Source organism: Ctenocephalides felis, unplaced genomic scaffold (genome assembly GCF_003426905.1).
Source record: "Ctenocephalides felis isolate EL2017-DRISC unplaced genomic scaffold, ASM342690v1 CF-g0.4_SCAFFOLD_01886, whole genome shotgun sequence".
NCBI lineage: Eukaryota > Metazoa > Arthropoda > Insecta > Siphonaptera > Pulicidae > Ctenocephalides > Ctenocephalides felis.
The window spans coordinates 106738923-106757736 of NW_020538040.1; the positions used below are offsets into that span (position 1 = coordinate 106738923).

General features: G+C 32.0%; 1 protein-coding gene across 1 annotated transcript in view; it reads left to right on the plus strand.

Annotated features, from left to right (window-relative positions):
* LOC113378652 overlaps nt 1–10996 on the plus strand; it is a 208821-nt gene extending 197825 nt beyond the window's left edge. Inside the window, exons 7-8 of the mRNA XM_026619214.1 lie at nt 10511–10712; nt 10917–10996. Coding sequence (XP_026474999.1) covers nt 10511–10623 — 113 coding nt within the window. The 3' untranslated portion in view covers nt 10624–10712; nt 10917–10996. The remainder of the gene's footprint in view (nt 1–10510; nt 10713–10916) is intronic.
* Nucleotides 10997–18814: the final 7818 nt, after the last annotated feature.

Below are 18814 nucleotides of genomic sequence, written 5' to 3' on the forward strand. Positions count from 1 at the left end.
TAATAAGCCAGTACTTCTGTATAAACGGCAAAAATAAACCTAAAATTGTAATTTTTTAACCGGCGTTAATCGACGGTGTAAGGACAAAATATTCATTATTATTATTCAGCGAAAATTGTTGTATATTTTTAGCGGACTTGTTTCGCATCGAAAATTATACGAAGGAACAAGTTGTGCTCATGTCAACGGTATGATTTATGTGATGATTTTGTCATTTGTTTTTAAGAGCTTTCTGTAAAATTGGGGCACATACCTGCAACTGTATGAAGAAATATATTTTTAACTTTTTTTTTAACTTCCCGTAGGGCAAGTTATAGTAATCGCAAAAAATCGAAAATGAAATTTTTTATATATCTTTACGTTCAAAGGTTCTGAACATTTGGTATACCTTAGAAAAATGGATGTATGTGTGTGTGTGTGTGTGTTGTATGTGTGGGTGTAATGTATGTGTGTGTGTATGTATGTACGTGTGTGTATGTATGTGCGGATACAAATTTTCGTCGACGATTTCGGGAACACGGATCACCCGATTTGAATAATTCAAAAAACATTCGATTCGTATTGATAAGGAGACGTGCTGATTAGTTTTGGCGAGGTAGGTCTAGCCGTTCCGAAGATACGGGCAAAAGTGCCGAAAACGGTAACTCAGTTTTTAAGAGAAACGGATCGCCCGATTTAAATAATTCAAAAACATTTCACTTGTATTGACAAGATGAAGAATCTATAAAATTCATAAAGGTAGGTCTAGCGGTTTCGGAGATATGGAGGAAAAAGTAAAAAAATTAGCCTTTGGCGGTCAAAAATGATCATTAGACATATGCACATCAATTATCAGATATTTTATAGAGATTTTAACAATAAGTATACATTTTGTTAACATTCCTATGGGTTCCGTACCAATGCTTATGCGTTAGACAGCGACGCGGCGCTTACGCGCTTTATATTTTGTCCCTATGCAGTTAAATCAGTACGATTGCTTTGAAAAAAAGTTCAGATCTTCCACAATATGTCAAAATAAAGAAAAAAATTTTTTTTCAAAAAAAAAAAAATTTAAAAAAAATTTTTTTTTTTCAAGAAAAAAAATTTAAAAAAAATTTTTTTTTTTCAAAAAAAGTAATTTTTTGTCCATATATAGTTTCTCAAAAATCTTATTTTTTCAAAGTACATCTTTTTCAAAAATGTTAATCGTTTTTAAAAAATTAATAATTTTTGGTACGGGAAATTCCAGCAATTTGCCTTAAGGCACGATGCCTTAATTGCCTTAAGGCAGAATTCCACTTACAGCTAGTTACATTAAGAGTTATCATCATCTACCACTAACTTAGTCATTCTGACTCCAAATATAGAAATGGAATTAATAGACAGATAGACAAGCAGACAGGTGATTTGATATAAAATTAGAATAATGACAAATCCAGTGTAGAATGATAGACGGTATACAGATAGATGGGTAGGCAGGTAAACATGTCGACAGGTAGACTGATAAACATGTGGCAGACAGACAACTAAACCGGATGCCAGTTAAACAATTAGATTGGCCAATAGGTAGAAAAGTAGAACATGTAGGCTGATAGACAGATAAACTGGTATACGGGAATAGGCAGGGCAAGTAGTTAGGTAACTAGTAGACAGGTAGAGAAGTATATCATAGATAAATCAAACAGTTTATTTTGATCAAATCGATTATTTACACTTATCGGGAAGTTCTCAGAACTTGCCTCAATGCAAAGTAGTACATCAACCTGTTTTTGTTTTTATATTCGAAATCTAAATGAGATTGACCTAAGGGATCGTTCAAGTATTACGTAAGCAGATTTATTACAAATTTTACCCCCTCCTCTCCCCATTGTCAGCAAAAGTAAGCAAATTTCTTACCAAAAATAAGCAAAATAAGCAATCAATAACCCCCCGCCCCCCTATAGCGCTTACGTAATAATTGAACGGTACCTAATCGTTCAAATGTAGATTTCTTATGCAAAAAAAATATCATAAAAAAATGAAAAAATTTCAGTTTTTTGCTTAGACATATTTAATATTAACTAAAAGATTGAATTTCTTCTATGAAAATATTTTATTTTACTTCCTTTTATAATTTTGTTTATAGATTCTGCTCGGAGTATAATGTAGAAGATATTATAGGTTAAAATTAGAAAAATAAAAATTAATGATTAAAATGAAAAGAAAGTTCAAAATTTTACGTTTCTGGTAATATACATTTTTACCTAAGAATGAAACTAGTGGTTCATGTATCCCATTCCCTTTAACCAGCATTTCTTAAAGTAATACAATGTCTTGACAAAAGTAGTTTATTTCCAAGGTGTAAATTTGCTAATCGATTCGGAGGAAATTGCCGCTTATCGTTTGCCTAATTAATGACTTGACCGAAGAACTGACTGACTGGCTGACTGGTAAGTGGCAAATAAATGAAAGATTTTGCCTTAACTCTCGCCTCCATTCATTGATCACATTTCACGTCGGAAAAAGCTACAAGTTTTTATTTTCTTGAGGGCTCAAGTTTTTAACTAGAAGATATAAGCGCTCATGCAAAGCTCTAGGAATTTATAAGACCCATCATAATTTTTAATTTTTGATGAGTCACCTATTCAATAATGCAATTGTATTGTCTATTTGTAGCATTGGTTGATATATTTATTATTTATTATATAGATTATTTGTAGGGATGATTGAATTTGAGGAAATTGGCACTGGTAAGAAGCTCAAGTTTTTGTCTAGATGATATGAGCTTTCATGCAAAGCTTCTCATTTTTTTAAATTTTGATAAGTCACTTATTCAATAATCCAATTGAATCGTTTATTTGTAGAATTGATTATTATCGGATATTGCGGAGGGCTTAGAGGAAAGTGAGTAGAAAGGTAAATTATCTCCTATTTATGTAAAATTTTTGTTGTACATACAATTAGCTTTAACATAATTCTAGTTATTATTATTTGTTTGTTATATTTAATGCTCAAAAGTGTTTTTTGGTAACTATTAATTCGAAACGAATTTAGTAGTTTTTTTAACGGTGCTGTATCTACTTTGAGAGTTGAAGCATCGAGTATTGATATGAAAAGGATCATTCTCTTGTAAAATGATGTAAAATGATTTTTGAACACTTCCGAATTAGGAGTTCAGACATAACTTCTTAATTCGATTTCTGAAAGTTGGATTTGCATTGCTATCCACTTGCCTTATCCTTGGGAAAAATTCTTCTAAAAAATTTGTTCTAAAAACCACAATAAATTATTTCTTATCATTTTTTTTCGACATTTTACAATCAAAAAGTCCAAATTTTTTGATCTCTCTCTTCAAAGGTGTATTATGCGCGCCATTCCTCAGGATTGTTGTTTTGTTCCCGTCTTCTTCCGAGATAATGGCGCGAACATATAAATTAATGACTGTTGATTATACATTAGCCGGAAAGAAAATACGAACTCGGTTCTCCACTGACTTGGCAATGACTGGCAACACGGCCACGTCGTTTTATATATATACACCGTGCTTGAATCTTTGATATATCAAACGGTTTCAGTTTTTGTTTTATTGCAGAAATTTCAGACAATGTGGGCATACTTGAATAAAGACAAAAGAGCACTTTCTTGATATTAACCCTTTCCACTCGCACAATACAAAATTAATACGAACTATGTCGCCGCAGCGGCGGCACTCGAGTGGGGGGGTTAATTGCACTATCAAATTTATAATAATACACCTTGATTGATTCTTTTGATATATTAAACGTTTTCATTTTTGTTTTATTGCAGAAATTTTAGACAATGTGAACATACTTGAATAAAGGCAAAAATCCACTTTCTTAATATTAACCCTTTCCACTCGCACATTGCAAAAGTAATACGTACTATGTTGCCGGAGCGGTATACGAGTGGAAAGAATTAAGTGCACTAGCAAATTTAGAAACACCATTTCGTGGTAAATAAAATTTACTTATGTTATATAAACTTTAAAGAACAAAATTATACTTGAAAGTTTGTATGGAATTTCCAATATGCCAATATCAAATATTGGAGTCGATGTAAAGATTTTTTTTTTTTTATTCAACAATATCGATGTAAAGATGATATCGAATAATTGAAATATTGAAGTAATATTTTTGGTCAAATATTTATCAATGAATACACAGTTTATTATTAGAGTCATTAAAACGATTGAAATATTTTAATGCAATTTTGGTGACTTGTATCAAGAGATTTCTAGAGGAAAAGATTTCTTTTTTTTATAATTATTAATAGACATTTAATAATTATATGGTTTATATCTATTATGATAGTGAAGAAGATTTAATAGTAAGTATCGTTGGTAAAAAAATGAAAGAAATTGAAAACCTTTGAATGAACCACATGGTGCTTACATAAATATCGAGAACAAAGAAAACCGCTGGTGAGATTAGATTGAAATAACGTCATTAACCTCTGATACTTGACCGCGCACCGTTGATCTTTCGTGCTTCTCGCTTTGCAATCTAATTTTACTTTTATTTATTATCATAAAAATGCGAGAGGAGAATAATGTATTCTCACCTTAAATATTGTTTTGAAGCGTTTTTAAGTAAAAATGCTTTAGGTAATTTTTTTTACCTCAGAAAGCTCATGTTATGTGCAGCTTAATTTTAACATAGCAAGTTAACTTCTTCCAACTTCTGAATAAAACATCCAGAAAATAGTAGAAAGTACTAGGTAAAGTATTTTCTTACGTGAAAATTCTAGTAATATGTTTTTGCCAGCGATATATTTAGACATTGACAGACAGATATTTTCATATTTTACTACAAAATCTGTATTATGTTTATATTATTAGTTTTACTAGAGCAAACCCAGAATTGGATGTCGTATGTTCACGTAGTTCTTAAAATGAACTGAATCTTGTTCTTAAAAGCTGACGCAGTTTTCGAGCGAGTTGAGTTGGCTTTGATTTTTCTTGATGTGTATTTTCAATTTAACTTTTTGCAAAGGTATTTGACGACATTCTCTTGTGTAATTTCCATACATCAAAATGGCAGGGTAATTTTTTACTCTAAGCAAAAAGGGGCCGTTCAATAATCACGTGATTGACTTTTAAATACTGTTGCACTTTTTTCCTTTGGTCATTCGTGACGATATATGAAATTACTCCTCCCTCCCCTATCCAGGATTAGGTATTAGTACTTTACTTTTAGTACTTTAAAAAAAATTTAAAAAATAAATCACGTAATACCTTGCTATGTAAACAGACAGACTACTAAACAAGTAGCCTGTTAAACAAAATAGATTGGTAAACAGGTAGAAAAGTAGCACACGTAGGCTGATAGGCACATAAAATAGACAGACAAGTAGATAGGTTGATAGGTTGACAGGCAAACAGGTGGACATGTAGATCACAGATAATTCAAATAATATATTTTGATCAAATCGGTTATTTACACTTATCGGAAAGTTCTTGCAACTTACCGCAATGGAATGTGCTACTTACAACTGTTTTTTTAAATTAAAAAACTAATGGAAAGTCTAATGGACTTTTGCACCTCTTTCCCTTAGTTATTCGTGGCTATATTTGAAAATACACCTCCACTTTAGTACCTTGAAAATATCGTTTGTGATTTTTTTTTTAAATAAATACACTTGATATCTTGCTGGACCTCCCCCTTGTGGAATTTGTGATTTTATATCAAATTTCTCCGACACCAAAGGCTAGTTTTTTGGATGTTGATTCCAAGTCTGACTTTATATAGTCCAACTAAATATCAACATTTTCTCATAGTTGAATAATATTACATTAAAAATAAGTCAAAATAAAATACAAATGTATATAAATGAAAGGTAAAATTAATAATTTTAGTAACGCTAAAGGCAAATGTAACAAGAAAATGCATGCTGCGCAAATTGCGTACGTTTACAATTGTCTATTCAGGCCAGAGATAAATAAGTATGAATGGTTCAGACAAATCGACAAATGAATCACTCACCATTACATTTATGGATATGGAATCAATCATAATAATTTTTAGCTAACAGATTTATTACTATCCAATATCACAAATTGATTGGAAGAAATTGAACCCATTTTACAAAAAAGTGCTTCCTACACGACGTTATCTAAAGTAAAATAGGACTGAAAGAACTGGTATTATGAAGAGTGCAGGCGATTGTAGCATACGCATGGACAGAAAATGAAAGAAACTGAAAGCTGAAGACCGGAAAGCATGGAAGTAGAAGTTTGGAAAAAAAATTCATAAAAATCTCAACAAAAAACATTGCGAATGAAATAGTTACAGTTATTGATTTTGTAGTGCGCTCACACAATGGACTTGCCTCCGAGCAGACAATCATATATTATTCATTATTATTACTATCACATTATTATTCTCCAATATATGTTATCTTCATAACATTATGCGTGCGCCACGTACCATCCGTGATCCGTGGTTCTCTTGTTCTTTGCGGTATTATGTCTGTAGTATATAATATTGTGGTAGGTCGCTTCGTTATTTATACCGCGTGGCCTCTCCTTGACCCCTGAACTTGGGAATAGTAGTAGCGTTTGTTTACAGACCGACAAACGTATGCGCACGCGACCAAAAGAACCCGCTGAGAAGAGGGCATCAGATACATTCAAACTGTGGGTAATGTATTGATGAATTCGATATTTTTGGTGTGAGATATAAAGATGATGTAAGGTTAAGGTCGGAGAGACACTTATAAAATATATCAATGAGAAAATACTGATTTAATTGCACAGCAGGTAATACCAAGTGCTAATTAAGTTAAATTCCTAGATATTAATCTAAACTGCAGACTATCATGGGAACACCACATCACAACACAGTCCAGAGTTAGGTACATGTATTGACTTATTTAACATAATTCAAAATTAGCACTCGAAAATAAAATCTTGGTTTATATAACGATAATAATTTCTATTTGGACATACGGAATAGAGCTTTGGGGCTGGTATAGCAAATCGAATGTGGCATTGGTATATCAAACCTAATCAAAACTATTTAGAATGATAAGTGCACCCTTGTGTGTGAGTAATATAACTCTTCATGATGATCTGATTGTGCTGTATATTAAAGACTTTACATATATAAACAGGATTCACTAATGATCCTGAAATTTGCCCAATTCACTCGTTGCCGCGCTGTTGATGATGACTTGGATTGTAATATAGAAGTGATACTATAGAATTAATAACTAAAAGACACTCATAACAAATATCCATGATATTGTTTTATTTACCATTCAAATTTTAATCTGTCTTAGTGAAGACATTCACAGTAATTGATTAAATATCCATAACAAAAGACTGTTTTAATTGCACAGCAGGTGAAACCAAGTGCTGATTATGTTAAATACCTAGAAATACATCTAGACCAAAACCTAACATAAAAACACCACATCGCAACAAAAATCAACATTACCAAAGCCACAGTTAGGGAATTTCATTGACTTCTTTAACATAATTCAAAATTAGCACTCGAAAACAAAATCTTGGTTTATAAAATGATAATAATTTCTATCTAGTCATGCGGAATAGAGCTTTGGGGTTGCTCTAGCAAATCTAATATGACATTAATACATCAAAACTATTTAAATGGAGACAAGTTCAGCCTTGTAGGTGGGTAATAAAACTCTGCATCATGATCTCAATGTGCTCTAAAATAAAGACTGTATGAAAACAAGATTTACCAATTATCCTCACAAATTAGAAAAAAGACCCAGTTCACTCGTTGCTCCTTACACCAGAAATAATAAGATATAAAATTATGACCTATTAACTTGATCCCTTGTATCTGATAGTAATTATCCACTCGGTCTCCCGGTCTTGGTCTCGGTCTCGGTCTCGGTCTCGGTCTCGGTCTCGGTCTCGGTCTCGGTCTCGGTCTTGGTCTTGGTCTTGGTCTCGGTCTCCTCGGTCTTGGTCTCGGTCTCGGTCTCCTCGGTCTTGGTCTTGGTCTCGGTCTTGGTCTCGGTCTTGGTCTCGGTCTCCTCTCCTCGGTCTCTTGGTCTCGGTCTTGGTCTCGGTCTCGGTCTCGGTCTCGGTCTTGGTCTCGGTCTTGGTCTCGGTCTTAGTCTCGGTCTCCTCGGTCTCGGTCTCTTCGGTCTCGGTCTTGGTCTCGGTCTTGGTCTCGGTCTCGGTCTCGGTCTCCTCGGTCTCGGTCTTGGTCTCGGTCTCGGTCTCGGTCTCGGTCTCGGTCTCGGTCTCGGTCTCGGTCTCGGTCTCGGTCTCGGTCTCGGTCTCGGTCTCGGTCTCGGTCTCGGTCTCGGTCTCCTCGGTCTCGGTCTCGGTCTCGGTCTCGGTCTCGGTCTCGGTCTCCTCGGTCTCGGTCTCGGTCTCCTCGGTCTTGGTCTTGGTCTCGGTCTCGGTCTCGGTCTCCTCGGTCTTGGTCTTGGTCTCGGTCTCGGTCTCGGTCTCGGTCTTGGTCTCGGTTTCGGTCTCCTCGGTCTTGGTCTCGGTCTCGGTCTCGGTCTCGGTCTCTCGGTCTCGGTCTCGGTCTCGGTCTCTTCTGTCTTGGTCTTGGTCTCGGTCTCTTCTGTCTTGGTCTTGGTCTCGGTCTTGGTCTCGGTCTTGGTCTCCTCGGTCTTGGTCTCCTCGGTCTCGGTCTCGGTCTCGGTCTCGGTCTCGGTCTCGGTCTCGGTCTCGGTCTCGGTCTCGGTCTTCTCGGTCTTGGTCTTGGTCTCGGTCTCGGTCTCCTCGGTCTTGGTCTCGGTCTCCTCGGTCTCGGTCTTCTCGGTCTCGGTCTCCTCGGTCTCGGTCTCCTCGGTCTCGGTCTCGGTCTCCTCGGTCTCGGTCTAGGTCTCGGTCTAGGTCTCGGTCTTGGTCTCGGTCTCGGTCTCGGTCTCGGTCTCGGTCTCGGTCTCGGTCTCGGTCTCCTCGGTCTCGGTCTTGGTCTCGGTCTCGGTCTTGGTCTCGGTCTTGGTCTCCTCGGTCTCGGTCTCCTCGGTCTCGGTCTTGGTCTCGGTCTCCTCGGTCTTGGTCTTGGTCTTGGTCTCGGCCTCGGTCTCGGCCTCGGTCTCCTCGGTCTCGGTCTTGGTCTCGGTCTTGGTCTCGGTCTTGGTCTCGGTCTTGGTCTCGGTCTTGGTCTCGGTCTTGGTCTCGGTCTTGGTCTCGGTCTTGGTCTTGGTCTCGGTCTTGGTCTTGGTCTCGGTCTCGGTCTTGGTCTCGGTCTTGGTCTCGGTCTCGGTCTCCTCGGTCTTGGTCTCGGTCTCGGTCTCCTCGGTCTTGGTCTCGGTCTCGGTCTCCTCGGTCTTGGTCTCGGTCTCGGTCTCCTCGGTCTCGGTCTTGGTCTCGGTCTTGGTCTCGGTCTTGGTCTCGGTCTCCTCGGTCTTGGTCTCGGTCTCGGTCTCGGTCTCTTCTGTCTTGGTCTTGGTCTCGGTCTTGGTCTCAGTCTTGGTCTCGGTCTTGGTCTCGGTCTCGGTCTTGGCCTCGGTCTCGGTCTTGGTCTCGGTCTCCTCGGTTTTGGTCTCGGTCTCGGTCTCCTCGGTCTTGGTCTCGGTCTCCTCGGTCTTGGTCTCGGTCTCGGTCTCCTCGGTCTTGGTCTTGGTCTCGGTCTCGGTTTTGGTCTCGGTCTCGGTCTCGGTCTTGGTCTCGGTCTCGGTCTCGGTCTCCTCGGTCTCGGTCTTGGTCTCGGTCTCGGTCTTGGTCTCGGTCTTGGTCTCGGTCTCGGTCTTGGTCTCCTCGGTCTCGGTCTTGGTCTCGGTCTTGGTCTCGGTCTCGGTCTCGGTCTCGGTCTCGGTCTCGGTCTCGGTCTCCTCGGTCTTGGTCTCGGTCTATATATTTTAATATTTATATATTTAGTTAAAACCTTAAAAATATCCCTCACACTATTAGTTATGCTTTTCGTTAAATATAAATCATTTTTAACGATTTTCAAACTTTATTGGATTTATCTGCTTCTTAAATTTACTCGTGACATTTTAAATAAAAAACGATTTTAAATCATAAATTTGTACTAAAGTATATATATATATATATATATATATATATATATATATATATATTATTCTAAATATTTAGTTAAAACCTCAAAATAATATATAGTTCTGAAAACTTAGCCTTTACCAAGTTGCAAATATTTTTTATGAATTTTTCAAACTCTACTTTAAATTGACTTCAGAAATATCACGATGCGATAATAATATATGTATAAAAAGCGATTTTAACTAACAAATATATACTAAAATAAACATTTTTGACTTAAATAAATAGCTTAAACTTCAAAAAAAATTATTAGTATCAAAATTACCATTTCATTTAATTTTAAATTATTTTTAACGAATTTTGAAATCTTTGTTGTATATATTAGCTCAGAAGATCCTTCTTGACTAAAAAGAGGTTTTAAATAATAATTTTCTACTAGAGTATATACATTTATTTATTTAAATATTTAGTCAAAACTTCAAAAAACTTTTTGCACAAAAAATCATCTTTCTATACTATTTTTATCTAATTTTTATCTAATTTTTATCTAATTTTTATCAATTTTTATCAATATTTTCCTCCCCAGGTATACAGATTTGGCCTGGCTAGAAGAAAACGTTCGAGGGCAGGATTATTTCAAATGCATGTCCTCGATTTCTGCAAATCCTTTAAGTACTGATGCAACCAGGACAATTGGCAAAAAATGATCGACAGGTTCGGATTGGGGGAAAGAAATTTGGGCAGACTTATTCCATCTGTTACCGACAGATTTACTACTGAGGATAGGCTGAAAGAGGTAAAAAGACGATATGAAAGATGATACAAAATTATCATTTATTCAAAATTTTATATCGGAGTGTATAAAAGTGTGACCTAGGAAATGTTGTAAATTTTATCTAGTTTCACCCTGTGTAATTGAAAAGGGGTGGTTTTATATGAAGTATTTGAGTTATTTGACAAAAACCAAAAAAATGTCCCGAATTAAAATTTAATTTTTCAGATGATTGACTTCTTTGCCAAATTTCCGGAGGCCGGAGCAGGAGCTGCTGCTCGGAAACAAGCCCTGGTAACTGTTTCCAATAATATAAAATGGTTAAAAGTTAACAAAGACATTGTTGCAAAATGGTTGAACAAGAGGAAATGATTTAAAAAAATATATATAAGTGCTCTTTAGTGTTGAAAGTCGAACGCAATTGTAAAACTAAACAGAAAGTTTTTTTTTTATTAAATAAATAAAGTATGTGCATATTTTTGTTATTAATTTAATTTCAAGGTATTCCTCTGTCTGTAAAAAAATAATAGGAGCAATACTAATATGAGTTTAATTTTTGTATTTTGTATAAATAAAAATTGATTGTATTTTGTATATCTTTTATATATTATATGGTTCAGTTTAACACTGATTTGATTTTAAATAAGAGCAAATTAATAATTAAATGAATATATAAACAAGATTTAAAACAAAAAACAAGTCAAAATAGAAAATATTTTTCAGTCAAGACAGGTTTTATAGCTGCTCGGACTGAGATTATATCGTCAACAAATAAGTAAAAAAAAATACCATCAGCCAATGAATGTATGTTAATTTTAATTACATGAAGTTCTTCAAACAGAATTATTACATGATGAGTGAAGTTGCAAGAACAATATTTGGCGTTGTTTGACATAATAATTATCTTCATTTTTATAGCTCATAAAAAATATTGAAGCAGTACACCTTTATTCTATCATGCCTAAGATATATACTTTTCAGAATTATATCTCAGATATTTTTGGTAGTTTAGATGAAGTCTACATGTTTTTCGATCATGCTAAGTATTACAAAGTTGCATAATTAAGAATAAATTGATATTCAGATTTATTAATCTAAACAAGAGTTGAAGCACAAGAATAGTTTGTATAGGTTTGTATCATTTCTATACATATATACTTTATAATGGACATCTATGCTATAAATAAACTATTTATTTGTTACAAGTTTACTGTGTGAATTTATTAATCAGCAATTACTTCATTTCTTTAATGAAGGTTCATTTTTAAATGCTAATTACAATGACAAACCGACAATGTCATATCCGAAGTATGACTTTAATTACATTATTGTTTGTAAATATTATACATATTTTTAATGCTATTATAAATATATAATTTATCATTATCATATAAATGTGTATAATGGTTGACACTAATAAATGTGTGCATCACGAGTGTTACCATATTACTCATGAACGTTATTCAAAATTGTTATATGATGTATTTATTTTTACTTAAATGCCATCTCATACAACAACAAAAAAGTTTTACTTCAATACTTATTATATTTGCAATGCGTTACAAATGTGAAATAAAGTTATAACAATTTGCATATATCATTTAGTCAAAATTCAAATTTGAAATTGGCGCCCTTTGTGGCGCTACTGTTCACCGATCGAAAACTCTGAAGTTGCACAAAATGGCGACCTGTCAGCACTTATTGAAGGCGCCTTAGTTCTTTATGGGATTCTAGTGAAAACAAATGGCAATAAAAAGAAGTGAGTGCTATATAAATAATGTAGTTAGTTGTGCAAGAAATATTTTGTGATGCAAAAAAAATGGAGCACCCTTAGAAGTCACGAGCGGCGGATCGGATAGTAATAGAAAGGTATGGTAATAGACATTTAGTATATAGACATTTGATAGTTTTGTTAGAAACGATTTTTATGGGTTCGTGCTGATTCTTGCTTGTGATTTAGTAGTCAGTTTTGATGGATCGAATTCCAATACAGATTTTTTTATACTTAAAAGTTATATATACACTTATAGGTAATATTTTTACAACATAACCTGTAAGTTACAAGCAAAGATGTTGAAAATCGAAATAAAACTAGTGGGGCGCACGGCATCGTTCCTTAAGGCAACTTGCTGGAACTTCCCGTACTAAAAATTATTTTTAAAAACATTAACATTTTTGACACGCACACATACATCCATTTTTTGTAATGTATGTCAAAATGTCTAGAAACCTCACGATTACTATAACTTACCCTAAGGGGAGTTAAAAAATGTAGTAAAAGAAATAGAATTAAATAAGTGAGCAAATAATAATTATAAATAACTTGCAGAATTATGTTCTGGATCATAGATCACTCAGCCATTTTCTCTTTAGTTTTTCGACTGACTGGGATTGACATATGTATCCAATTTGTCTCGAACAATCAACCTTCTGCTTTTAATGACTTCTATTGGGAGTTTTTAGGTCCTCGTGAATTATATATAAACCCATCAAGTGCTGCATATCATTCTCAGTATATTGTTTTGGGCTTTCTGAATTATACAAATATGTTATATACCATGTGTCGATATTGGAATTATCATCGAGAAGCTTATTCTGTAATCAAAGTTTGGATGATCATCCTATGAGTTCAGGTACTTCAATTTTAAATCTATTTATTCCTTTTTCATTATTATGTACATTTTCCAATTTAGTTCACTATCTACATGCATTATTAGATTTTTTATCAGGCCTTGTGTGGCTTCTTAATGAAACGATAAGATGTTGGTATTTGGTAACATCTGGTTCGATGTTCCATTTTTTAGCTATTATTCTGTTTCTCTTAGTGAGCAAAAGATGCTGAAGGTTTATTTATTTATTACCCTTTTTTTATTTATTATGCCCCTCCTTGCAGACTTTTTTGACAGCACGTGAGGCTCCAAATAAAAACCTCGATATGCAATTTGAAGAAATGTTCCCATGTCAATCTTACTAATGTTGAAATGCAGTTAAAATGGAGATTTTATTTTATTTTAGTTTGATTTTTAGACCATTCACACTTTTATACATTTATATTTTCTAGCAATTTACAATATCTTCTGACAAAATACGTGATTTAGTAGTCAATTTTGATGCATCGATTTCCAATTCAGATTTTTTTAATACCTATAGGTATATATATATATATATACTTATGGGTTATATTTTTACAACATAACCTGTAAGTTACAAGTAAAGATGTTGAAAATCGAAATAAAACCAGTGGACGGCACGGCATCGTTCCTTAAGGCAAATTGCTGAAGCTTCCAGTACCAAAAATTATTTTTTTTAAAAACATTAACATTTTTGACCCACATACATGCATCCATTTTTTTTAAAGTATGCTAATTTTCGACTGTTTGGGATTGACATATGCATCCAATTTGTCTTGAAACATTAAGCTTCTGATCACTGAGCCATTTTCTCTTCAGGCCCTTTAGTTTTTTGACTGACTGGGATTGACATATGCATCCAATTTCTCTCGAACAATCAACCAATGACTTCTATTGGGAATTTTTAGGTTTTCGTGGATTATATAAACCCATCAAATGCTGCAAATCATTCTCAGTATTTTGTTTTGGGCTTTCTAAATTATACAAATATTGTTTCAATATTGGAATTATCCTCGAGAAGCTTATTTTGTAATGAAAGTTTGGACGAGCCAGTTCAGGTCCTTCAGTTTTAAATCTATTTATATACATTTTCCAATTTAGTTTGCATTATTAGATTTTTTATTGGCAGGCTTTGTGTGGCTTCTTAATGAAACGATAAGATGTTGGGATTTGGTAACATCTGGTTCGATGTTCCATTTTTTAGCTACAATTCTATTTCTCTGACTTCTACGACAGCACGTGATGCCCCATATAAAAACCTCGATATGTAATTCGAAGAAATGTTGCCTTGTCAATCTTACTGTTTTGTCGTATAGTAATTAGTTAATATTAGGATTTTTTAATTGATTTTAAAATGTTGAAATGCAGTTAACATTCACTTTTCTATACATTTATATTTTCTAGCAATTCACAATATTTTCTGACAAAATACTATATTTTGACACTTTTAAACAGTTTCTATTTTTTATTAACATTTTCTGACTATTTTTAAACATTTTCAGATTTAAAGCATGTTCTGATGACTTACAATATTTTTTGATAATTTTTTTTTAAACAATTTCTATGTTTTTTTTTAAAACAATGACTATTTATTTTAAATTTGAAACTATTTGACTATTTGTTTTAAATTTGAAACTATTTGACTATTTATTTTAAATTTGAAACTATTCGACTATTTATTTTAAATTTGAAACTATTCGACTATTTATTTTAAATTTGAAATCATTTGACTATTTATATTAAATTTGAAACTATTTGACTATTTATATTAAATTTGAAACTATTTGACTATTTATATTAAATTTGAAACTATTTGACTATTTATTTTAAATTTGAAACTATTTGACTATTTGTTAAATTTGAAACTATTTGGCTATTTATTTTAAATTTGAAACTATTCGACTATTTATTTTAAATTTGAAATCATTTGACTATTTATATTAAATTTGAAACTATTTGACTATTTATATTAAATTTGAAACTATTTGACTATTTATTTTAAATTTGAAACTATTTGACTATTTATTTTAAATTTGAAACTATTTGACTATTTATTTTAAATTTGAAACTATTTGACTATTTATTTTAAATTTGAAACTATTTGACGGTGCTTATTTCATACGAAGCATTTTGATTTTTTTTTATTAAGTATAAAGAAATAATGATTGATACAATTGTCATTTGATAATTTTATATGTGCATTAATTTTTTGGGATGATTTTATTTAAAACTGATAATGAATTCTATTTATCTTTAGAATTATGTTCTGGATCATAGATCACTCAGCCATTTTCTCTTTAGTTTTTCGACTGACTGGGATTGACATATGTATCCAATTTGTCTCGAACAATCAACCTTCTGCTTTTAATGACTTCTATTGGGAGTTTTTAGGTCCTCGTGAATTATATATAAACCCATCAAGTGCTGCATATCATTCTCAGTATATTGTTTTGGGCTTTCTGAATTATACAAATATGTTATATACCATGTGTCGATATTGGAATTATCATCGAGAAGCTTATTCTGTAATCAAAGTTTGGATGATCATCCTATGAGTTCAGGTACTTCAATTTTAAATCTATTTATTCCTTTTTCATTATTATGTACATTTTCCAATTTAGTTTACTATCTACATGCATTATTAGATTTTTTATCAGGCCTTGTGTGGCTTCTTAATGAAACGATAAGATGTTGGTATTTGGTAACATCTGGTTCGATGTTCCATTTTTTAGCTATTATTCTGTTTCTCTTAGTGAGCAAAAGATGCTGAAGGTTTATTTATTTATTACCCTTTTTTTATTTATTATGCCCCTCCTTGCAGACTTTTTTGACAGCACGTGAGGCTCCAAATAAAAACCTCGATATGCAATTTGAAGAAATGTTCCCATGTCAATCTTACTAATGTTGAAATGCAGTTAAAATGGAGATTTTATTTTATTTTAGTTTGATTTTTAGACCATTCACACTTTTATACATTTATATTTTCTAGCAATTTACAATATCTTCTGACAAAATACGTGATTTAGTAGTCAATTTTGATGCATCGATTTCCAATTCAGATTTTTTTAATACCTATAGGTTATATATATATATACTTATGGGTTATATTTTTACAACATAACCTGTAAGTTACAAGTAAAGATGTTGAAAATCGAAATAAAACCAGTGGAACGCACGGCATCGTTCCTTAAGGCAAATTGCTGAAGCTTCCAGTACCAAAAATTATTTTTTTTAAAAACATTAACATTTTTGACCCACATACATGCATCCATTTTTTTAAAGTATGCTAATTTTCGACTGTTTGGGATTGACATATGCATCCAATTTGTCTTGAAACATTAAGCTTCTGATCACTGAGCCATTTTCTCTTCAGGCCCTTTAGTTTTTTGACTGACTGGATTGACATATGCATCCAATTTCTCTCGAACAATCAACCAATGACTTCTATTGGGAATTTTTAGGTTTTCGTGGATTATATAAACCCATCAAATGCTGCAAATCATTCTCAGTATTTTGTTTTGGGCTTTCTAAATTATACAAATATTGTTTCAATATTGGAATTATCCTCGAGAAGCTTATTTTGTAATGAAAGTTTGGACGAGCCAGTTCAGGTCCTTCAGTTTTAAATCTATTTATATACATTTTCCAATTTAGTTTGCATTATTAGATTTTTTATTGGCAGGCTTTGTGTGGCTTCTTAATGAAACGATAAGATGTTGGGATTTGGTAACATCTGGTTCGATGTTCCATTTTTTAGCTATAATTCTATTTCTCTGACTTCTACGACAGCACGTGATGCCCCATATAAAAACCTCGATATGTAATTCGAAGAAATGTTGCCTTGTCAATCTTACTGTTTTGTCGTATAGTAATTAGTTAATATTAGGATTTTTTAATTGATTTTAAAATGTTGAAATGCAGTTAAAATAGAGATATTATTTTATTTTAGTTTGATTTTTATAACATTCACTTTTCTATACATTTATATTTTCTAGCAATTCACAATATTTTCTGACAAAATACTATATTTTGACACTTTTAAACAGTTTCTATTTTTTATTAACATTTTCTGACTATTTTTAAACATTTTCAGATTTAAAGCATGTTCTGATGACTTACAATATTTTTTGATAATTTTTTTTAAACAATTTCTATGTTTTTTTTTTTAAACAATGACTATTTATTTTAAATTTGAAACTATTTGACTATTTGTTTTAAATTTGAAACTATTTGACTATTTATTTTAAATTTGAAACTATTCGACTATTTATTTTAAATTTGAAACTATTCGACTATTTATTTTAAATTTGAAATCATTTGACTATTTATATTAAATTTGAAACTATTTGACTATTTATATTAAATTTGAAACTATTTGACTATTTATATTAAATTTGAAACTATTTGACTATTTATTTTAAATTTGAAACTATTTGACTATTTGTTTTAAATTTGAAACTATTTGACTATTTATTTTAAATTTGAAACTATTCGACTATTTATTTTAAATTTGAAATCATTTGACTATTTATATTAAATTTGAAACTATTTGACTATTTATATTAAATTTGAAACTATTTGACTATTTATTTTAAATTTGAAACTATTTGACTATTTATTTTAAATTTGAAACTATTTGACTATTTATTTTAAATTTGAAACTATTTGACTATTTATTTTAAATTTGAAACTATTTGACTATTTATTTTAAATTTGAAACTATTTGACTATTTATTTTAAATTTGAAACTATTTGACTATTTATTTTAAATTTGAAACTATTTGACTATTTATTTTAAATTTGAAACTATTTGACTATTTATTTTAAATTTGAAACTATTTGACTATTTATTTTAAATTTGAAACTATTTGACTATTTATTTTAAATTTGAAACTATTTGACTATTTATTTTAAATTTGAAATCATTTGACTATTTATTTTAAATTTGAAACTATTTGACTATTTATTTTAAATTTGAAACTATTTGACTATTTATTTTAAATTTGAAACTATTTGACTATTTATTTTAAATTTGAAACTATTTGACAATTTATTTTAAATTTGAAACTATTTGACTATTTATTTTAAATTTGAAACTATTTGACTACTTATTTTAACTGGGACTTAGACACGTTATGTAATAAATAAAGTCTATTAATGTATTTTTTTTAAGGATATTACTGTGCAATGTTATATTCAAATCAAATAACAAATGTGAATTTATATTTTGTTATAAATACCTCTTTATTTATAAAAATATTGGCACTATCATAGCTTTCTTGAATATTGTTAACTACAATAGTTTTTGGCACATCAAATTCAGCAACTGAAAAAAAGTGTTAGCTATTTTTATAATAAACTATATAAGTTAATTCTCTAAGCAAATCTTAATGGATAAATTATTTCTCAAAGCAAATTCAATCGATTAAAACTTCAACAAATAAGATATTACTCAATATCATTCCTAATTCAACTTACGTTCAGCTACAGGACTAT